Genomic DNA, 24,305 nt, shown 5'->3' on the forward strand with positions numbered 1-24,305 from the left:
CAACTACAAAGAGTTTCACAATGACTAAAAAGAGACTCAATTACTAAAAAGAGACTCAAAATTACGACAAAGAGATTCAAAGTGACTACAAAGAGACATACAAACCTCAGAGAGATACACAGCAACTACAAAGGGACATAAAATGACCACAAAAAGAGACTAAACAGCTATGAAGTCTGTTTGTCGTGCTCCTATGGAGGAGAGGTGGGGCCTTTTCCATAAATGTGCCCAGGGGCCCATTGTCTCATAATCCACCCATGAGTATGATGATTTACAATAACTCTGAAGTCATCTGAGTGTTAAAGTACCTGGCAGACATCTGGTGCTGTTTGTTCTTTTTGGAGTTGTTATTGGTTGCGGGCTGCCTCATAACGTGTGCCACTCCCACATTGAGCGTCTGGTTAGATGGGAGCGTGACGTGGCCAGCCAACAAGGCTGGCTGCTGCATGATGGGATTATAATGGCTGCCATGAGGATGGGAATTCCTGTAACATAACACAGTTAATGTTACCACAATAGTAAAACACCTTCAAGGGAAGTAAGTCAAGCATGAAATGCTGAAAAAGACATTAATATAAGATAATCAAACCCAACATTGGTGAGGAAAAGGAAAAACAGGGGATGTATTTCCCAAAGAAGCCAGCGGGTGGCAGCAGCTAACTTTTCTAAAGAGGACTAAAAGGAGGAGAGGGAACAAGTGAGGGAGAGAGCAAAGAGGGAGGGCAGAGGAGCTGACACCAGCAGCTGTGGAGCGATAGCTCTGCAGAGGAAGTGCGACACTTTCCCAATCGTCTCTCTGAGGACAACAGAGCTGCCACTGGACAGGGAGGGAGGGTGAGACGGCGAGGTGGTTGTCTGGTCACAGATGGACAGCTCCCGAATGAATCTGTGCATACATGGCCCCAGCAGTCCTCCGCATACACATTATATACCTGCATACACCTTATCTCCCTGCAGATCGCCTTCTACCACCTATCCATCCATTTATCGAGTCATCGCAGTGACAGGCTTATACTAAACATGATGTCTTTGCATGTACATATATCCCATCACCCTGAGGTAAATCTGCTCTTATGAAAGCACCAGCGTTCACAAAGGGGAATGTGATTCATTGAAGATAAAGGACGAGCTGTCAAGGAGTTACAGGCTCCTCGGTCAATCAGTCTTATGCCATACTGTCTTTCTATAGCACATTATGGCCTATAAAAGCCATAAAACCACTGCTGGCCTTTGAAATCCATTTATCTGACCTGACCTACAGACTTGCCCCCTGATGTTATGAGTATAAACTTGATTTTGCAAAGTGCTTTGTTTTTGAACCTTTAAAGTGATACATGTCAAACCTATTATATTTATTTATCCAGCTCGAGTGAAGAAAAGTGGATTCGGAAACTGTAGGCTACAATATTCAAACATCAATAAAAGGCCGAGCCTGGCTGGGAGAGGTAAAAATAAAAAAGTAAGTGGTGTTGTTCACCTCCAGTTGGTGAGAGGCTGTGTGCTGCTCATGGAGTCGGGGATGACAGTGGCATGTTGGACTGAGGTGTGGGTGAGCTGCTGCCAGGCTGGAGGCAGCAGGATCTGCTGGGTGCCGCTGGGCCAGGCCTGCTGAGGTAGGAGACACACAGAGTGGGGGATAACCAAAGGGGGGGGGGAGAAGAAAAGAAGTGGAGAATGAAAGTCAGCACACAATGTAACAAAACATCCAAAATTACATGCAAAGTCCCCCAATATAAACGCATGAACAAAGGGAAATCATTGCTGATTAGTTTGACGGTGCAGTGATACATTACAGTATCTTTTCAAAAGTGAATAACAGCTGGTCTTAACTAGCTACTGGGCATACAAAATGAACTCCGCCGGCTTCAAGGAGACATCCATCGACAAAAGAGATAAGACCAGGAGTTAATAAAGATGTACAGCAGCTCCTTTCATTGTCTGCATGTATATGAGTGAGTGTGTGTGTGTGTGTGTGTGTGTGTGTTAGTGAGATTATTAGTTTGATTTGAGTCAAATCAACCTATGTTCTAATTAAATTTGTAGGCCCATTCAAGCTGCTGTGAAAGAGGCTACTTTGTATTTCTGATGCAGAACAGGAGGACTATCCGGCATAATATGCCCCGAGATGTGCCAAGATGAGTGTGAGAGCATGCATGCCTGAGCATGTTTGTGTGTAGCACTAATAGTTTAATGCAGTTCTATTGATTAGCACTTTAATGTCAGGGCTAATGAATTGTTCCTTTAATACCATTTGCACATCTATTTACAACGGCATCAGTATGTGCTGCAGCACACACACGTTTAAATAGAGGAAGAGAAAGACAGACAGAGAGAGAGAGAGAGAGAGAGAGAGAGAGAGAGAGAGAGAGAGAGAGAGAGAGAGAGAGAGAATGCAAAGCAGATAATCTGTGCAAACGCTACGGTAACTTTATTTTTACCTTTATCTTTTAACTTTATCTTAACCTTCATCTTTATATTCACATATTTGCTTTGCACTGTCTGTTTCCATTATATTCTGACACAAAGTAGCTGTTCTGTTTTGTATTCTGGCTGCAGGCTTGTAGAAGTTGAATTGTTTTTGTCTGCATGAAGAAGGTTGCGAAGCCCAAACCAACCAGCCAGTGGTTAAAGTGCTGCAGGGGACATCTGCAGGCCAACAGTGCTGCCTTGTCTGTGCACTGATGACTGACATCTCTAATGGAACATTCTGGAGCTGGAGATGTTCTTTACATCTAAGACCACATCCAAGGCTTTTTATCAACATGCCATTAAGAGACTGTAATACATCCATCCATCTCCCGCTCCTCCTCCTCCTGCTCGCTCTATCTCCATTCCCGGCACTCTACATGCCTCTCTCACTAGGCCTCTGCGTTGTGTAACCAGCCTGTCTGCCCTGAAATTGTAACCCAGTTAAGAGGCCGTTTTCTTTCTTCTCAGAGTACACCATCACTATCAGTGGCCCACCGCCTCCCACCTCGACCTACACTCCCCGGGTGAAAACCCTTTGTCACCTCGGGGCTTTGAAAGCCGAAGCTCTCACTCCCCAATTGTTTCCACATTTTCTGCATTCCTACTCCAGATAAAGGTCCTGCTGGTTTCCCTGTCTCCCTACTTAGAGCCTCCTTCACTCTGCCCCCTTCTCTGCACACCCAGGGAGCCTGGGGGCTAAACTTACATGGATCCCAGGTGGGCAGAGGGTGCATGGGCAACGGTGAGCAGTGGGTGGGTGAAGGTGCAGGTGGAGAGAATCCACCAAGAGGCAAACAACGACTCATACGAGCCCGTGAGACCTCCCACCGTAAAGGCATGCACACGGAGAAAAACACACACGTAGTTATTAGGTGCTTGCTCTCCTATATAAACCACAACCGCTTGTGTTAACTATTGCCTGTCTTTGTTTAACGTGTGCAGACAGACGTGAAAACTGTGCAGAGCGTAGCAGCAACATGTGATCCACACTTAAAATATTTACATCTACCTTAATACATTTGTTATGTTTTATGATAAAACGCCTCTGATGGATCCATCACCTCCATGGATCTGGTGGTGTTGTGAATTCTCTGGTCATGCAGAGTCTCATCCATGCTTCCCCTGACCTCCCAGGATCCTCTGAGGCCTGTAATTTGGAGCGCCTGACTTGGAAGCAGCCCTGGAGCTAATCACCATTTGGTATCTGACAGATTAACCCACCATAGAAACACAGGCATGCACGACTCACACACACACACACACACACACACACACACACACAGACACACACACACAGACACACACACACACACACACACACACACACACACACACACACACACACACACACACACACACAGCTTTGCTGCCTGTCTGCCTGCCTACTGCATGATTAACTGGAGATAAGGGAGCGCTTCAAACTCCCTGGATTCACAGGGATATTTAAAGCCTTCATGGAAATTTCCATAGGGAAAGAGGTGGTGTGGTGATGGAAGTGGTCCTCAGTGTGTGTGTGTGTGTGTGTGTGTGTGTGTGTGTGTGTGTGTGTGCGCGTGCAGAGTGAGTGATGCACAGTCACTCTCTGTTACTTCCAACAACTGTATATTAGCAGCTAAAGCTCCGGCCCCACTGTGCAGGCTCCAGTGAAGGCCTTCTCTGTGTGAAAAGGCTCCTGCCTTTGTGTGCATCAGACCGTAGCAGCCTCAGCCTCCAGGAGAGCGGGACAACAGAGAGCGAGAGCGAGGGGGAGAGAGTAAGAGGAGGGAGAGAGAGAGAGAGAGAGAGAGAGAGAGAGAGAGAGAGAGAGAGAGAGAGAGAGAGAGAGAGAGAGAGAGAGGGGCAGAGAGCAATGCACAGGAGAGCTTGGCCTGAATGTGCTCAGGAAAAAAAACAGCTGCCAGCAGGGGCAGGGTCACGAACATTGAGTGATTTCCAGCCTCCATCAATAGATACTATTCTTAGTGAAGGCTTATGAAAAAAAAGGATGCAGAGAGCTTTGTTTAAATGTGAGCAGTTCCAAGTCTGACAGGCACTGTTATTCTTCAGAGCCAAAAAAGCTCTATTAGTTCATTCACTGTGATACTTTTCCTACCTGTGTAAGCAGGCCAGGTTGGATCTGCAGAGGCTGGGCACCAGGGGCCTGCGTCACTATGGGAACAGCATTCTCCATCCGCACAGAGTAACTGGTGTGCTTGGAAGGGGACGCCTGCAGCCCTGTGCACAAAAATACAAATAAAGCACATGTACAAAGGATGTCAACAAATAAGTGCGGCAACACTGATAAACAACATCACACCATCTGCAAAATTAAGAGTGAGAGATCACGTAACGTGTTTTATATGCACACGGATTCATGTGTATTCAACAGATGTCAAAACCCTTCTGCCGTGTTCGCATACAACAACAGTACTTGGAAAAACAAAAACAGTAGTCATGGCAATAGTATTGCGACAGTTTCTAATAATGGATTGTTTTATAACCCATTCCGCAAAAAGAATAAATAAACAAACAGAATAATGCCCTCGAGCTTTCCTGCCCTCCCAGTGCAAACACAGAGGAGACAAAGGGGGGGTGATTAAGCCTTGCACAAAGATATTACATTTCCTTTGAAAGGATTAATTGCCTCATCAAGTTATCATTGAATAACTGTTTGAATGGTACGATTAACTACCTGCGTGCTAAAGCTGCAAAACAAAATGACAAAAATTTAGCAAAGACAACTGTCTGTATGTATTGTACATAACAATAAAGATAATGCTGTTGAGGTGTGTTTTATCTCCCGTCTTGGTCTGTTCTAGTGCAGGGTCTCATGGCTGGGATCGTGTGTTTTGCAGAGATGACTACAAATCCCCCTCTATCTATTCACACTAATGCATCCTGACTGGTCAGACCGCCTTACCTTGGAAGCCAGGTGGGCAGACGATGAGCGCCTGCTGGAAGGGGTCGGGCCGGGCAGCGCAGAGCTGAGGAGGTACAGGCTGCAGAGGCATGCTCCTCTGGACCACGGCCGCCATGGAGGCAGCAGAGGGCTGGTAGAGTGCAGATTGGTAGTTTAGTATAGAGACATCAGGACTTGCAAAGGAAAGGGTGGCATTGTTGGCGGAGGAGGGAACCAGGTTGGTGGCCTAAAGGAATGATGGGACCAAAATAAAAATCATGAGAGTGGAGGTACTGATGGGAATAACAGGGAAGTGAGCTGAGGGGGGCGGGTTGAACAACAGGCATGGTAACAACCAGAGAGATAACAATATTCTCACAACATGATGCACACATAAAGATGCAGAACTACCACCAGATCAAGATAAGATGAGTGGCGGGGCATCCATCATTAATGAGAGCTGATGGAAGAATAAGTAAATTGGACGACTGATTTGAATGCGTCTTAAAATATGCGGACTGTTGATTTGATTGATTAGAGGGAGGGAAAGAATGTGAGGAGAGATGCAATCAATGCTACAATTATTAGAATAATCAACCATCAATGAGAAAAATGCCACAAGAACACATTTAGACTGAGATTCTGATCATTTTCTATCATTTATCAGAATTATTCTATTTAAACTTCTATTTATATTATTATAAAGTGCTACAGGTGACAATATAGTGAACATGAATTTATTATATGTCTCAGTAGTACAAAATGAAGCAACAACAAACCACAGAGCAGCATAAACCGTGAGTCAACGTCATAAGGAGATCATATTATAAGACTGCCTAAATGTTACAGAATCATAATGAGCCAAGATAACGAGCTGCAGCAAATCTTGACATTTCATGTCACAGTTTCCCTATCTAGCCTACAAATCAATATGCCTGACAGGAGTAATATTTTCCCTCAACAATCACTTTCTAATTATACAAGCTTAGGTAACTGCAGCATGTCTTGACCATTAATAAGACTCTGACTGCCTGGGAACATCCTAGATACAAACAAATGCTTTTAAGAGACACCGTTTGCTCAGCTCGTAAGTAGTATTTGCTCTACGAGACACTGTCTAATTTTAGCCCTTTCATTAAGCGTACACAGGGGCGGAGGGAAACACAGAGACAGCACTTTCATTTTTCATTTGCTCTCTTTAGCGTGTTCGATGAACACCAGGGGAGGAAACATAATCAATATGGCACTGTGGCATTCATCATAAACAAGCACGGAAGCAGCAAAACACAAGGCAAAGATGCATTTCAGCCTTGCAAATGAATCGAGCTGAATAAATCACTAACTTAAGTCTGTCTATATGCCCTGAGAGCCAGGCACAGAAAAGACAAGCCGAGGGAATGTTAATCCATTTAAATCACAGCAAGATGGGGTTTTTGTCGCATGCTACACAGTGTGAGCTGGCTCGATATAGTTGGTGATAAAGAACTCTGTTTACTGAAGAGAGTGGGGGGGGGGGGGGAGAGAGAGCGGGATTTGTAATTAAGCACAATCTGGAAAAACCTTGCAACACGACGCTCGGTGATTCCGGCGTAAGCCAAAAGTCAGCAGTTTTGATTCACAGACCGTATGGGAACGAAGCAGTAAAGCACCACAGGCTCAACCCCGGGAAATAGGAGGAAAGAGGAGAAGACAGAGGAGGACAGGAGTGAGAGGAGGGGAAAAAGAGAGGAAGCCTGGTGAAGGGATTCTTAAGGCCTGAAAGCCCCAGAATGCAAGGCAAGCAGGAAGTGGGGCTTGTCATGTGTGTAATCAGCACTTTGTGACAATCCCACAGGACCTGGGGCACAGATAGAAATGCAGGCCGACAGATATACATGCACCAAGGCAGAAAGGCAGGCAAGTAAGCATGCAAACGTGCAGACGGACAGGAAGAATGCACAGAAAGGAAATAGAACAAAGACACACAAACAGCAAACAGCCGCTCATGGGCTGCTGAGCTGGTAAACTACCGACAGTTGGGCGTTTAAAATACGATTATTTGGTTAAGACAGCATTTGACTGGGTGTGTAAGCAAGATGCATCTCTTTTATTGTTGCCTGAGGGTTTGAGCTCCGCTTTAATTATCCATTGTGATACATACACATTATAAATATTCCACACTTATGCACGCATGTCTTATATCTTTTTTTTCAATGGAAATTGCCGGAAACCACAGCGAAAATAATTAGCATCTTGCAGCATAACAGTTCTCTATCAGCATACTGATGAAGGAGGTTTTACCTGGCTGTGCACAGTGTTCAGCTGGTTGTTGAAGGTCATGGTGAGGTTGGTGGAGGTGCTGGGGGCCACGTGGGTGATAAAGGGCGTCTTGCTCTGGTTGACCGTGTCGTACATGTTGACACGGCGCTTACAGATCTCCATGTTTTGGAAGCAAGACTTCACACTGCGAGGACAGAGAGGGGGGGAGACGGAATCAGCGCTGCGTCTTATGACTGTGGCAGATATCACTGTTCGAAATGATAATTATACAAACAACAACAACAGCAACAGGGTCTGTTCGGCACGTACTGTGTGCTGTGTGGAAAATCGAGGAGATGTGTCATAGTGACAAAGGGGTGGTTGAGCGTTTCGATAGGGGTGATCCTCTTGTCTGCGTCGATGGTCAGCATCTTGGTTAACAAGTCGATGAACTCCCTCCTGTCAGCCTTCTCTGCCAGCATCTCGCTCCCCTCAAGGTCCGACGACATGTTCACCTGGAAGCACCAAACGGACACACAAGCATCTTAGCAAAATGACTGATTGAATATTCAAGGTTTATAATATCTCTGCAGACGACAGAGAAAGATCTCTCCCACAGCTTATTCCCATAGATGGGCCTATTAATACTCACAAGGCCTCATCAGTTAGGGTGTCAGTGTGAGTGTCACAGAGCCCAGTGATAACCTTGCACCTTAGTGACATTATAAACATTTGCACTTGGTATTTATAGCGCCGCTTGAAATATCTCCTGGCGCCTTCGCCGAGATTTTTTATCTATTCCTGAGATGTGAAAACAAACAAAAACATAAACCCAATAAATGTTGGCATTGGCTACTCGTTAAAAAAAAAGAAACTTTCACAAAGAACACCATTTTGTGAGAGCCTCTGCGAAAGCTGACATGAGACAACCTAAATATGTTTTAAAGCAATTCTGGGAAGCTGCCTTGGAACATCGTGCTTCATCTGTATTAAACATGGCAGCTTAGGTTGTGGATAAATACTTGGCGAAGCAGCAGATTTCTGCACATTTTTTTTGCTCTTATGAAAAGCTACATAACTAGCAGAGATTGATTTGTTAGGCAGTGGACTGGGTTCACTTTTACATGTGGGGTGAGGAATGAAGGAAGTGGAACAAGGTTGTGATATAGCTAGTGTGGGTATGAGCGAACAAGCAGATTGTCAGGCAGTGCAAGGACAGAGCTGGGGACAGTGACAACAGACAGGCAGCCTTGTTTATTGTGACTGCTGTGCAGAGGAACCAGGCCTTTTTTTAATAAAGACGCAGCGCTTATCTGTAGGCCTGCTCCAGGGGCTATCAGATGTGCTGCCAGTCAACACTGCAAATCTGATTCAATTCTCTTTCTCTATGCAGGTTATTCAGGCTCTGTAGCCATTCCTCTCTGCTTGCCACCTCCTCTGGCTCTGATAAAGGAATAATCTGCAGAATGAGGTGAGAAATAATCACGTCGTCCTCTGCTAGTGGAAGAGATGACTTTGGGAAATGTACACAGTTTGTTTGGCACATGCATAGCAGGTGGGGGCTGGCTGGGGCATGCCACAATAATCATTGTGGATAAGATGTTTTCTTTCTATCATCCATTAAATGTATATATGTGAATATACTAGATAGGATGTTCTTTCAATAACAGCAACAGTTGACATTTTCTCTTTCTTGAATGAAAATTAAAACGGTCACTAAGACGAGGGGCTTCGACTAACATGGTTAGCCTTGCGTGCCTTGCATGTCAACGGCTGTTTATAGAGCCACATCTGTGCCGTGGGGACCGCTGACATGCCACTCTGGAGTAAGGGCAGGGACGGCAGATGTCGAGCAGTGAGACAGATCGGGCTACGCCTCGGGAGATGAGGAGGTAGGTATGCAGGATGCAGGCCTGTCTTCTGCACAGCACTACAATGTGTGCAGATAAACTTGATTTCTCAGTGGGAAGAGTAGTAGAAGAAAGGGAAAGTGCATTTTTAAGTGTGTGTAATAAAAGAAAGATAAGGTGAAGGCCAGGCTGCTGCTCCTCCCGCCGTGCCTTCACTCCTATCAACAGAGATATTGAAGGATTGCAGATCAAAGTGAATCCATTTTCCGAGCAGGCCTTCCTTCCATCTACATCAGGCCTCAAGCGGGGTCCTCAGTTTGCTCTAAGTTGGTCTCTGATTTACTCAAATTAGATATACTTGTGACTAAAGCCTCCCCACATTTCCCACGACTGAGAGGAGGTTCATTATCTCTCCCTGGCACCCAGCCTCTGTGTCTTTCAGGGCCTTCAGCTACATCATCCATTATACACACGGAGACAGATGTCCACAATGCTGACTTGTTTATACGGTCGGGATGGTGAGATAGGGCAAAATAGGCAGTTTTCTCCCACATTAAGCCTGTGCAGCTCTACTTGGTCTCCTCTGTGTTTTTGTAGGAAGCCGAGTCTGGCTGCAGCAGTGAGAGGAAGATGGGACTCAGAGCTTGAAGAGTAGGAGACAGAGATGACCCAGGGGATATCATACCAGTGCAGGTTGGTTTCATTAAACTCTGTGCTGCCTGTGTGTGTGTGTGTGTGTGTGTGTGTGTGTGTGTGTGTGTGTGTATGTGTGTGTGTGTGTGTGTGTGTGTGTGTGTGTGTGTGTGTGTGTGTGTGTGTGTGTGTGCTAACTGTAAACGCAACAAGCAGGCAGCGATACAATCGTGTTCCAGCCGACAGCATGTTATTCCAGGCAGGCCTGACAACTGCCCTGGGCGCTACTGGACAACCATAATTGTCTCCATCAAATAAGTCACTACTTGCGCTGCATATTCACATAGACAGTCTCCAGAAGCCGCTGCTGGTTGCAGATGACCATATTCAAAAAGAAATAAATCACCAGCTTAACTCTTATCTCTTGGCTCGTCATTATCAGAGGCAGGAATGGAGGAGCACGATGACAAGAGTGTACTGTCACAGATTTCGAAGGGCGAAAAAAACATTATAACTTTCCATCACTGCCGCCTTATCTGCCAGCAGATCCAGTATTTGGCTGAGTGAGGTTGAACAAAACAACACTCAATATCATCTCCCCTGTCAGGCACGTCCTATCAAAATGTCGTGGCTACATGTGAAGTTTCCCACCGTCGTGGAGAGATGAATTCACTTGGAGTCATGTAGTCGTGTTCAGTAGCATATACTCCATATAAAAGCTATGCTATATAAATCACTCCCACTGGTTCTTAAAGTGTTGTTCTTTCACATAACTAAGATAATAGAAGTGGGACATATATGAGGGGTCCCCGGCACATTCTCCATCTTGTATGGGGTCCTTGGCGTCTGAGAACCTCAGTTCTAAACAAACAGACTCCCACAGGTAACCTGCAGGGCTGCAGGGCGAGAGGGGCTAAACAGCTGAGTTATGAAGACACAATATGGTGCGGGTCCCACTGAGCTGGTCTGAAAGACTGGTGGGGACCTGCTGGAATGAGTGTGTGTGTGTGTGTGTGTGTGTGTGTGTGTGTGTGTGTGTGTGTGTGTGTGTGTGTGTGTGTGTGTGTGTGTGTGTGTGTGTGTGTGTGTGTGTGTGAAAGAGTAAAACGTTTTGTCCCCTAGCCCTCTACTTGTACTATAGACGTACGAAGTGAAGACATAGCCACAACACTGACTCCAGCTTGAATAAGAAAGCAAAATTTACATCTACGTTAACCACCCTCACCACATGTTCAGCTCAAATGTGTGTCTGTAACTTATTACATAGCAGTTAAGCGAAATGAAGAGCAGCCAGAGGCAGAGTTGAGGAGGAGTTTCAGTGAACAGCTGCTTTCATTTCACATCTGGAGATCAGGCCTTAGCAGGATAAATATTTTAAAGGATTTCAAATATTTGATAGATAATTCTATGTGATTAATCAAACCGGCCCCGGACCTGAGTAGACCCATCAGTGGAAGCTTCAAATGCGAGACAGGTGGATGTGATTCAAGCAAAGACATGGAGCAAAAGCCAAATCATATATCTAATGTTCGATTTGTGGGGGGAAAAAAGAGTCATGATTTGTGATACTGAAACAGCATACCTGCGCCATATCATCCAAGCAGTTGAAGATGTACTTGCGAGCCTCCTTGGACTTGATCCCTGTTTCACCCTCGTGGTCCTCTTGAATCTGCGGGAGACAATAAGCAGATGTTCCTCTCAAATCCCATCACACTTCCCCTCTGGAAACACACTATTTACATTTGGCTCATTACAGCCTCTTGTTGTTGATGTGCAGCAGGACTCCGCTTGCCCTCTGAGCAACCCTGGGGTAGCACACAAACACTCATCTAACAGCCAGGAAAGACGGCATGCCGAGGCACACACTATATCACTGTGACAATATACAAAATATGAACTGCACTGCACACACTCGTTTCACACAAGTGCACCTGGACACGCGTTTATGTAAACTGTAGGAAAGTGCACAGAGCAGTATAAACACATGCGATCACTCTTTTTCAAAGGATTTGAAAATGTACACAAAACTAATCTGTGTTGACTATAGAAACCTCCTGACTGAACACATGATATTTTTTAATTACAGTCAGCAAAGCGCTGCAGCTGCTGTAACGTGGAAACACATGGCAAGGTCAAATTAAAGCTGAGCAATCACTCTTCAGAGTGGAAAAAAAAAGTGGTCAGGATGCCTTCACGTTTGTTTTTCCACATACCAAAGACACTCATGAGAAGTTCCAGCAGTGGTGTCAAGTGCAAGCTAATAATATGTCTGTGTGTCTTCCCTACAATGGTCCTGTTAACTCTTATCTTCAGGACCTCAGAAACCCCCTATTTAACAACAATGTCTTTTAAAAAGGCCTCCTAAGCCCAGGCACAGTTTTTCCAGGTTACTCACAACAAACTCCGTAGAGCATCTTGAGTAACCGGGTCATGATTTCTGGAAATAGACATTGCTGTAGAGTTTTTCAAATGTCAATTTTTTTGGCACTTTGAGCACCACAAGCCACAGTTACATTATATTGGAGAGAAGGCAGACATCTCTACGCCCGATAACTCCAACACTCGGCACCTGACTCAAAACAATCTCGATTGATAAACACTGCAGGTAAAGATAAAACTTTATTTTTGTACATTTTGGTGTGAACTGTCCCTTTAACGTTGAGCACAAACATGAAAAGGTTGTGCAACTTTTACCTGACAACTGCTAAAGGCCCATGGGGCAGCTGAATTGAAAGCATGCACACTATGTACTCTATGTTGCCATATGTCTTCATTTAAAGGCCATTATCATCATCAGTGTTGTCAGTGTGGTATGTCTTTGGGAGTCATAAAACATATAAGAACTTTGCTCTTCAAAAAAAAGGTCAATCCTAGCTATGCTCAGACGGACCATAGGGTGAACACATTACCATATGTTGCACAGATGGATCCGTATTTGCAGTTCGATACAGTCTAGAACTAAGTGAGTAATAATAATTTAACTTTAAAGTTAATGAAGGTAATAAAAAAAGGAGCAAACCTGCTGATTGAATGGCCTACATGGAGGGACAATGGGAGGGGTTTATAGCAGACACCCTCAGAGTTGGATTCATCAGGCTGGACTTCCATTTGCCAAATCCTCTCACACAGATCAATTTTGCTGTAGTTACCCTCTGACTTTGTTTATAGCCAGGGTCGTCAATGCCTCACACGGTGTAGCCGAAGTTTTCGGGAGAATATTGCTGGCAAAAACCCCTAGAAGGATGTTGATGCTATCGGAAGGAATTTTAAGTGTTTGTGTGTATCATTTCTGCCGTACCTTAAGTCTCCAGAGAGGATAGGTGGAGTCGGGGTCTCTGTTGAAGAACCTGGTGGTCTTTGACCCTGCACTCAACAGATACTCTGCAGGCAGACCCTGTGTCTGTGAGATGTACCGGATCTGCAAGACAGAAGATGAAAAATTTGCATTTGGGACTTTTCACATCATATGCATGATTGAACCATTAGTTGTATTAAATTTGGGAGCATGGTGAATCTTTCTGAGGAGAAAAAGGCTAAAACTTTAAGATTGATGTTCTTCTGGCAGATTGAAAATCTAGGCTGACATTAACGACTCCAGACTTATCTGGCTGCAGTATGCACAGCACCCAAACATGACCTCCGCTCGGGAGTCTAAGATTCATTTGTGCCGCGTAAATGAGACACTTTGCAAAGTTTTTGGGCTTGTAAAAAATCAGGCGAACTCGTTCAGTGATGGAGCACAACTTGCTCAAGGTTTTCCCACTGAGCCTCGTCTGACTGATAGAGAAGGGGGAATGTTGCGATGTCTTGCTCTGGAGCACAGGGGCTGCGCTAATTGGACAAGTGGCTCTGTGGCATCTGTTCAGATAAACAGGGAGGCTGCGCAAGAATCATCAGGGACTGTCAGGGGGATTGGAGAAGCATCCCACCCTCCCAAACACACTCATCTACACTCGTGGAGAGAGAACACACACACACACACACACACACACACGTGCATACACATGGCTGCACATGAACTCAGATTCATGGGAGCACCAAGGCACACACAATCAAGAGATGCAAAGAGGTCAGGAGACAGTTGGAGGTACACACAGCAATCATATGTTACCTGATCGTACTCTGAGGCTCCGGGGTAGAGGGGCCAACCCAGGAAGAGCTCGGCTATCACACAGCCCAGGGACCACATGTCTATGGCCTCACAGAATGGCAGACCCAGGATGATCTCCGGAGCCCTGCCGATAGAGAACACGCACAGTATTGTTAGAAATCAGAATGGAATGTAACTTAGTACATTTACTGAAGAACAATTTTAATATACTTGTACTTTACTTGAGTATTTCCTTATAATTCTTCTTTTTAGAGGGAAATATTGTACTTTTTACTTTTTATTTGACACGTTGACACTTTTTATATAAAAAAACGAATACTGAACAAAAAAAACAATAACAACAATTTTGCTGACATTTTTCACGAGTTGAAATAAAAGATGTAATACTTTTTCCATTCACACTAAAGACTTATTTCTCTCAATGTTAAACAAATGTGTTTAAATCCGTGTTAGTGAGTATTTCTTTCTAAACAACAATAATCCCTGCACCTGACAGGTGTGGCATAGCAAGATGCTGATTAAAACAGCATGATTATTATAACCCAGGTGTGCCTTGTCACAATAAGTGTTCACTAACACACAGATTTAAACCTTTGCAAAAAATGTGAAAGAAATAAGCCTTTTGTGTGAAAAGCAAAAGTCTGAGATCTTTTATGTTAACCCATAAAAAGCTTCTTTCCCCTATGAGGACGGAAGAGGGAATAATCTATGTAGCAGTGAGCTGGAGACTGTCCACAAGTTTCAGCAACATTCGCAAAGACAACATACACACATAGTACATAAGTACACATTTTGTTTTGCACTTTTCCACAGTTCCACACTAAGACGGACAATTTCGATCAATCCATTCATCGTCAATGTCTGAAGGTTGCTGTGTTATTTTAACATTGATCGCTCAGTGTAGCCTTGTGGGGTGTTCCTTTTTCACATCACTTGTTCAGGCATTTTCGAAGGTGTCACATTACAGATAACTGATTGATAAGCATGCAGGAGCACCAATCACTGAGCCCCAGCTCTGGTAGTCAGACAAGGAGACTATGTAGAGGTAGAAGGGTATGTTTATGGAGTTTCATGATCCATGGCCACAAAGCAATGTGGAAGAAATTATGCCATAAAAATAAAACCAACATAAATATTCTGTAGAGCATTCAAAGAGCTTTATCTGGGCTTTTAGTAGGCTGCATTTGAGTTAATAATGCCAGTGCTTAATTCCTAGGCACGGGCTTTTCCCAGTCATACATACACACATACAAAAATAAATAAGAAATAAAAAATAAGAAATATTGCTTCAGTTATTTGAGCAGGACTGCAGTCCAAGAGAATTGGCAACACTCATTCAACATGTTTTATATCCTGTCAGAAAAACTATTACACTTCTTGTGAGCTCACATCTCTGATGCGGATTAAAATAACCAAGAACAAAGTGACTCTGCTCTCTAACAATCCAGAGCACTTTCAAGACGTTTTCTGGATGTCCTCACCGTATGGTGGACGCTAATTTGGTCTAACACATAACCTATCTGTGAAATTTAGTCACCAAAGCATTGGCAGCAGCGCTCCTATATCTATAACTTGAATCTAGACTGAACTGATGCAACTGAAACCCTTCATATCTATTAATAACATGTCAACAGCACGACACACAGATCCCCGGATCTTAAGGACAATCTTGGAAAGTTTCTCATTCATAGCTGAGTTCACAATGCTGATTGTCGTGACCATGGTAACTAGGCTAGCGCCCCTCGGGCTAGACGGGCTCTGGCAGGGTTCTGGTCGCAGTGAGAGAACCGAGGGGGCCTGGCCTCGGCCCTGCTGGAACTGTAGGTGCCAGGGAAACAGAGAATGTGGAAAACTGCATGGGGGACGCTATAGGACTGTATATGCCTGTGGGGTGGGGGGGATGAGCGGTTTAAGGGCTTGGAGGAGAATGAATGAACATACCTCGCATACTTAGAAGCTAATTTCCAACTGTAGCTCTTTTTTGTCAGCGAGCAGTGAATAGAGATTCACTGCTCGCTGACAAATAAGGCAAAATGAAAAGAGGGTACATTCATTGTAAACCGAGATGTGTCTAATATAGGAAGGCAGAAGATGACGAGATACTGCGTAAGAGAAACAAAACCGGAACAAGAGAGGCAGAAAATAAAAGCAAATGAGGGGAGCAGTGAAGAGCTCAGTGAAGAGCTTCTGTCACAGAAGGTGGTTATTGGGGTCTCGAGGGCAGCAGAGGCTAGCAACAGTATCTTAGGGCACCATTACACACCAATACAAAAACACCTTCACACACAATGAGCCGAGACGTCTATCAAGGGGCTGCCAAAGAGGGATAAAGGAGCCTGCAAGGAGGCGATAGCAGAGGGAACAGCGAGGTCTGTTGAAGGTAGGAAAGACAAGAGATGGATACCAAGACCGGGGTCAGCGTGATCCTCCTCCAACAGATAGAGTTTCACTGCAGATGTCACATGTCACACAGTGAGACAAGCGCACTAGAAATATTTAAAGTTAAAACTAGGAAGGATAAAGCATCTGTCAGGAAGGTTCTGTGTTCCTTTTACCTTCAGCAGGAGATGTGCTTAATCAAACTTGAGGAATCCACAAGCACATGTTCGTAAACACACTTAACCATCCTGTTATCCAGCATTGCTTTGGAGTCTTGGTCAATTTAAAGTCTTCAGAAACAGAAGTCAAATCACTTACACACAAAGACACTTTAATGACAAAATCGCCTTGGCATGCACAGAACAATACGCAGACGTTTGTGAAGATTATGTTCTATTTATATATTCAAAGATCATTGTTTGTACTTTCAACTCTTTGCTTATCACGCTGTCTGTGCATAAGTTGATAATAGAAACACGCAGCACTCCATCACCCTTAGCAGACATTGTGTTTTCTACCTCTGCAATATTTTTTACGATATAATGAAACCAATATAGTGCAACAGCCCAGCAGTTCTGCGGAGCATTTGTCATCTAAATAGGATTCATTCCTACACAAAAACACTTAACATATATATCCCCTTATTTGTGTGAGCAAGAGATCTCCAAAGACCTCATTTGACTTTGAAAATCACAAAATATGTATGAGCCATTGCGAGCAGAAAATTGCGAAGGCTGTTCTCACAACATGAGGCTATTCTTTTTTTTTTTTTACTCAACTGTAAAGAAAATCTCCCCATCAAAACGCATTGCAGAGATGAAAGCCACAGGAAACTCTTTCATCAGATGGTCCTCCAGATCACTGTGTCTCCAGTGGACACATGCAGACCCCAGGACCTTCAACTTTTTTTCAACCTCTTTTTTTTTCCTTTTACCAAGACACTGAACTAAGTCACTTCAAACACCAGTCACCACCGTGGTCTGTAATTCATACGAGCTCACAAACAGGTAACAAACTGACAGCAGAACTGTGCCTCATTTGATGTCAAAGAAAGGTGGCTTTCATAACGGCCAACTTCAACAAAATGTGCTTTCATTAGAGCAGAATTAGTCCAAGGCCTTCAGCCTTAATGCAATGTTTCTATGCATGTGTGTATAGCTGTGTTTCATGGCCACATGGACTTTGCCCTTGTGTGTGATGGAGAGATTTGCTAGTGTTGATGTTATGCTTGGATCTGTTTCAGCCTGAACCTTCCTGGGTCATGCTCCAGTTCTCTACTTAGGCTGTTCTCATGGCTCCTCTGCCTCTCACAGAAAGCTCCTCCCGCTCAGCAAAGTCAGAGAGAGAGAGAGAGCGAGAGAGAGAGAGAGAGAGAGAGAGAGCGGATAGGGAGAGAGGAAGGAAGAGAGAAGGAGTAACATCGCTGCTCATGATATGAAACCACAAATGCAAATCTGTCCCTTCCAACGCACTGCTGCCATCGCATGCAATGCGCCTCACAGCTGCTGCTGATGCGGGCCTTTCACTGGCAGTGATAAACAGCACACACATCTGCACAGCTCACAGACCTTGCTCCTTTCCTGTCCCCCTTTCCTTTCTGAAGTAGCAGATGATATGAGATTGACAATTTATGCAGATCGGACCCTTTCAGTTTTTGATGCTTAATTGGATGCCATAGTCAATCTCTGTTGAAGGTAACAGCACATGAGCAGCCAGGTGTTTAGAGCTCACATTTTTGAAAAAATCAAAAATAAACTAGAAGAATAATGTCTTACTGTAAGCCTATAGGAAATTGTGTTTTGTCTGTCAATGTCTCTTTGTGAGTTAAAGAGTTAAAGTAGTTGCTTAAGCTTCGGCACAGCCGTTCTTTTAGGTGAGTTTTAATTTGAAAGTACTGATCGAAAACAACTGATTAAAATGTTGACCTAATGATGGCAGTTAATTCAGATGATCATCAAAGTTACTGCAATTCATCCTGCTGTGTACTTGAATGTCAGTACCAAATTTCATGGCAATCCATCCAATAGTTTATCTCTTGCACGGCAGCTGGATTTTCACTATCACAATGTTTGATTGACAGATGGTTCATCCAATCACCTGCCAAGTGCCTACCCTTTTGCAAACAGTTTCCAATGACGGCTTCTCAGATGGGTCTGTGTAACAAACCATTTGGTGGGGTAAGGTGATTACATAGTCACAGTTAGCCACAAATGTGAACCTCATGGTGGCGCTGGAGGAAAATCCTGGGATCACATTGCTATCCATAGAGCCACACTAGCACAGCTATTTATAAACTATATTCTTGCCACCTGGTAATCTTTAGAATCTAGGTGCTTGGATACACCATCTGAGAGTGTTACATTCAGCTGACACTGCCAAATTATTACCCTTTAAGCTGCACCCCCCACCTAGCTCATCTCCAGTTGGCATGGCTACCATGGACAGTGCCTCTCGCAGGGTGGTGGCGAGCTTCTCACTGCAGACCAAAGATGTCAAATACAGTACAGACGGTGTGCAAACCACCGGCTAGCCAGAGGCTTTCTCTGGATCTCGATGGGGACCCAACTGCATGAGAGGCCTCAGTGTTCGGGCTAGTGGCTCTGACAGCACTGGCCCTTGACAAAAGAAAGAGGGAGGGTGAGACGGAGAGAGAGGGAGAGAGGGAGGGAGAGAGAGTCTGCATGCTGACATCCTCCCAGCTGGCCTGGTCATTGATGAGCCCCAGTCCCCTTGGGAGCCAGAGATGGCACGACTCATGAATGGAGCCTTTCTTCTGCCACCCCAGCCCACCCCTACACCTCAGCCCCTTCACCCACCCCCTCTGCCAACGCGGCCAACCCCAACACCTCACCCAGCCTTGCCATCCACCCCCTCTGCCAGCAACACCCCCTTCAAACTGCTCAAACTAGGGCGTCGAGGCCAGGCTAGCGTTCCCTCCCCACTCGCCTGTCCGCCCTCTGCTCTGTTAAACCGTGCCTGCGCTTGGCTGATCTGCCAGCCCACACACACACATGCAGACACACTAGCACAGACACACACACAGCTGACATCACAGGCTGTGTGCATGTCAGGATGTATCCATCAGGCTGACCTTCCCTTAGCTTGGCTCCAGACGGGAGACTGATGGATCCCTGGAACCCTGCAGCATTTACACACATTTAAAAGCACACACACACAAACCTGCACACAGGGGTCAGCCAGTCAATAGTAATGGGTCTCTTTTTTTCTGTTTCAAAGACTTCATCATTGGCCCTTATGCAACTATGTTTTATTCAATAGGCAGGCAGGCAGTTAAACGGAAAGAGCAGTATGTACACTGGAGGTAAATAAGATCTTATACTGGTTTTGTTAAGAGCGCTGTTATGACATCGTGCTGGTTGAGGAGAGAGAGAGCCCTCCCGTGCTAAAAGGAAAAAAACTTTATGAAAAAAAGAGCCCTCCATTAACTTTTCTCTTCTCTATCTCCTTCTCTTCTTTCCCTTCCCTCCCTTCTCTTTGCCTCTTCCCCTCTCTCCATCCCACGCTTTGCCCTTGCCTAATGTAAAAGGCTCGGGCTGGTGCTGGTGAATGACTCCCTTCCTCCCCTGGGGAAACTCATCTACATATTCATGCCCTCAAAAGTTCCTCCACAGCCTCTTTGAAGACGCACCATAGAGAAACACTTTTCTAGATATATTTTATGGTGGTCGCTGACTGTGAAATCAATGTGCAGAGCTACATCCCCTACCGTGCACCTGTGGCTCGCAGGAGCCCGCCCCAACCCGAAACACACACACACACACACACACACATATACACTATACTATACCTTTCCAACCGCGCCACCTGCTCTCATCACATCAGAAATTGCCGCACAGCGCACAAGCCAGGCATAGCAGTACTCATGTAAATGCACATTTATGTAGGCAGAGACTGTTGATTGCATTTAAATTTAGGGACTGGGTGTTCCAGGTGGTTTAGGGGTGGGTAAGAGGAGGGGGATATCTGGACAAGGTACACTTTTTTACAGAGTCCTTGAGAAATGTTGTCTCGCTCCCTAAGCAGAGCCGACATTCCTGGTGTTCATGGTCTTAAAAACAGGCCTCCCTCTCTCTTTTTTTTATTCGCTCTTAGAAAGAGGCACAGCGAAAGCGCTGATGGGGCTGGCACTGTTTTACCTGTTAAAGTATTAGCACTCTCTGTGGCTCTCGCAATGCATTGCATGTACAATAAGGCATGTGCAATCCTATGGGAGAGGGAGGGAGGATGTTTTATACTAAGGGAGGGGTCAACATCCAAAGAAGTGGGACTTTTATGATAGTGAAAAAAGCAACAGGGAAACTTTCAGACACTTATTAGCAACTCAACTTCAACAGAAATAGTGATTGCAGCTCAAATGCATCATGTAAAATGTGGGTGACAGCTGCGAGTGTGCTCGTGCTGATTCAACACAACCTGAAGAACATTTCAACTCAGCAGCCTCAGAGATAGTAAACTGTAACTGAGAGCTAACATAGATAGCATTAGTACGCTCAAAGGTTGTCCTCATTTCCACTCCCAGTCTCACCATCTCAAATTGAACTCTTCCCTCGTCAGTGGGCAAAGAGCCACCCCTATCACCTCGCACACATGGCACATGAAGCACTGTCGTCAAAGCGCGGCACGGTCAATATTAGCACATGGGATATGCGAAATTCTCTCAAATGGCATCACCCTATGTCGTTACACAAGCAGTATTTTTAAATGGGGCTGCGTTCATAGCAGCGTTAGATAAAATACCAGATTTACTGTTAGGTAACATTAAACATATTCTTTTGGCCTGGCAATACATTCTCCTCCATGGAGACTTTCACTCCCCAATTGGAGAAGCAGTGTAGTACCCGTCTCCACCCGCCCTCTCTCTTTCTTCTCCTTCTGCTTGCAAAATCTTCCATTAGCAACCCTAACAACTACGAAATCCAAACAATGAGCGCAGCTCAGTTGTTCGTTTAGACGTGTATGCAGCGCTTCATCGTTCCCGGTTGGTAATTACCTCTTTCCTGTGGTTATTATTATTCTCCAGCATGCGGCTGATCCTATAAGTAATACATCTCATTTTCCACCTGCAGCCAGCGGGCTGTCCCCAACTCCCTCAGCACACTCTGTACCCCCAACCCCCATCGCCTGGTGAAAGGGTCAAAGGGACAGACCTCTTTCAACTGAGTGGAGGTGGAAGAAGAGGGGTAAACGACAGAGAGGAGATGAGGCAGGGAAAGACGGAGATGGTGGGGTGAGCACAACAATGGATAATGGATGCCCTCTCCATCAACACCCACCCACCTACACACACACACACACACACACACACACACACACACACACACACACACATATGCTGTCACTACTGCCAGGAAGGATTTGCGATCTGTAAATGATGGGTATCTGTCATACAGTGATGCTCTCTGTGCAAGCAGCCTGGAGAGAAGATGTAGGGGACGCAAGGAGGGAGCCTCAAGTCTCTCCAGCCCTATTAGGGTAGCAGACAGACAGTATTAGGCCAGTCTATCAGCCACTGGCCAGACACTGACCCAACCCTCAGGCGTGTGCAGCTCTGCTCCATAAAAATCTGACTTTAGTGGAATCTCTAAATAATAACTTCAAAATGAATAATTGACGTATAATATTTCACATTAGAAACGAAGGACAAGTTTCTTGGAAAGTATCAATATTGCCACTACTGATCCTTCAGAATGATGCCATCGCACCCTCATTCTCTGCTTGTCAGTACTCCCCACTGTCAACAAGCCCAGGGGAAATATGTGGGTCACACAGAGAGCTGAAGCCAAACTAAAGGCACAAATGCAGACAGACGATAACACATTCCAACATGCAGTCACTCAGTCAACCAGCTTTACCAGCTGGCAAGCCCGTCACTGCAGCTGAGACGTTCACCAAAACAGACAGGAGAGCATCATAGCGGGCAACAAGACACGGGCACAGGCGGTCAGTCAGGCAGATGAGATTGTGTCTGCTCGTGGCAGAGGGATGCCTAAACCAAAAGACTTGATCACTTCAGCAGATTAGAGTATACGAGGGATTCAGTGAGATAGACTTAAACCTTTTTCGCTCGGCTCCAATCCGTCCAGCACAGTGCAAGCCACAGCAGGGCAGCCCAGAGCCCAGGCCTAAACTGTAAAACAGACTGAATATCTATCGTAATATTCTACCGCAGCCTTTCATTCGAGAAGCCCAGCATGACAGTTATGTATACTGCTGGCCAAACCAATCATAATCTCATCTGCCTGCCTGACTGTCTGTCTGTCTGTCTGTCTGTCTGTCTGTCTGTCTCCCTCTCTCGCAGTTTGTCTGTATTTTCTGCTGTCTGATTGATGGGCATTATTGTTGTTTTATTGTTTCCTGCAGCAGTTTGCTTTCGTCCAATAAAGTCCAGAGCAAGAAATTGCAAGGCTTTGCATTGATACGTTCTATTCTGTTGATTTAAGGTGACTGAGACAGAGATCAAGTGATAGGGGGGAGAAAGGGAGGGGAAACAATCAATGTGGTTGGCTGGCGGGGCCACACATACTGGATATGTGGTAAAACAATAGAAGGCGAAAATCTATTTGAAATGCGCCTGAGAACATATAGCTAGGAGCCGCGGGGGAGGGCGTCCTATACCGTTGTAATGACATACGTCTCCCTGTCATTCAATACACGCAAACACACATGCACATACACAGTTTCAATCATAAACGCTGCTCTGGTTGACTAGTTCCTTATTTCTGGGGCAAGTGAAAGAGCAAATGTCTCCCTTTGCAAGGCACACTGCAAAATTCCACCTCACCCCCACCCCGGCATACAGTACATGCGCTACATTTCTCTACCTCCACCCATCCCCCCTCCACCCCTCCCTCTCTCTATCACTATCCCTTGTTTGACTACCGTCTTCCTTCCTCCCACCCAGTCGGGCAGTAATACCATCTCCTGCCTAATCAAATTCTGCTGTGTGTGACATGAATTTTTGGAGCCTAAGGCTGCGCTGCCTCACGATAAGCTACAGGGCAGCAGAGAGCTGTAACTAAACCACACGCAGGTCCTACAGAGCAGCTCCCCATCTCACTGTAAAATTGAACTCAGGGAGAGTCCCCCTGCATATGATACTCCTTTCTTTCTGCCCGTTTCTCTGCTTGCTTCAGTGTCTGTCTTTCTATGTACGGTACTGCTCTCTTCTCTGTGTGTGTTTAGTGAGTCCCTGGAGTGCCGCAGGCTCATGGTTAATTAGAGTGTGTATAGGACAGACGGACAGAGGTGGATCCAGATTGTCACCCAGATGTGGTCAGATCGCAATGACTGACTCCCATGTCTTTTTGTCGTAATTACCATTTTACACGCATCACATACAAGAAAATACAAAGATCCCTCCAGAGAGTCCTTTGACAAAGGTGAAGCCTCTACGAGTCTTCCCTCCTCAGACTGGTGTCCCTCTATCTGCCCCAGCACGCCGCCTGCCCACTGTGCCTTCAGACACTCTTTACGGCGTTTGTCACGCTGCATTTTTCCCTGACAAGAATTAGAAATGTCATCACGTAGAGAAACAACAGCAGGATTATTAAAGCTTTAGGGAGGAATTTGGACAAATAGGCCATTCCCTCATAGCCTCATCAGAAGACAGTCTTCTAGCTTAGGCAAACAAAGACAGATAGTGTTGTGTTAGTGGTGTGTTTTTGGACTCGTAAATGAGAGCTGCAGTTTTTCATGTCAGGATCGGTCTTGGAAGAAGACAAGACAA

At 45.2% G+C, this 24,305-nt stretch overlaps 1 protein-coding gene across 4 annotated transcripts in view; it reads right to left on the bottom strand.

The window, feature by feature from the left end:
* hipk2 (homeodomain interacting protein kinase 2) overlaps window positions 1-24,305 on the bottom strand; it is a 72,952-nt gene that overhangs the window by 9,175 nt on the left and 39,472 nt on the right. For 2 of the 4 annotated variants that reach the window (XM_029432879.1, XM_029432876.1), the window contains exons 3-11: window positions 14,180-14,303; window positions 13,367-13,486; window positions 11,651-11,737; window positions 7,916-8,100; window positions 7,628-7,790; window positions 5,369-5,594; window positions 4,562-4,683; window positions 1,478-1,608; window positions 309-485 (exon numbers count right to left, since the gene is read on the bottom strand). In XM_029432879.1, the coding sequence (XP_029288739.1) occupies window positions 309-485; window positions 1,478-1,608; window positions 4,562-4,683; window positions 5,369-5,594; window positions 7,628-7,790; window positions 7,916-8,100; window positions 11,651-11,737; window positions 13,367-13,486; window positions 14,180-14,303 (1,335 nt within the window). The remainder of the gene's footprint in view (window positions 1-308; window positions 486-1,477; window positions 1,609-4,561; window positions 4,684-5,368; window positions 5,595-7,627; window positions 7,791-7,915; window positions 8,101-11,650; window positions 11,738-13,366; window positions 13,487-14,179; window positions 14,304-24,305) is intronic. The other 2 variants (XM_029432880.1, XM_029432878.1) reach the window with 2 other exon arrangements.

The sequence above is a fragment of the Cottoperca gobio genome, chromosome 6 (genome assembly GCF_900634415.1).
Source record: "Cottoperca gobio chromosome 6, fCotGob3.1, whole genome shotgun sequence".
NCBI lineage: Eukaryota > Metazoa > Chordata > Actinopteri > Perciformes > Bovichtidae > Cottoperca > Cottoperca gobio.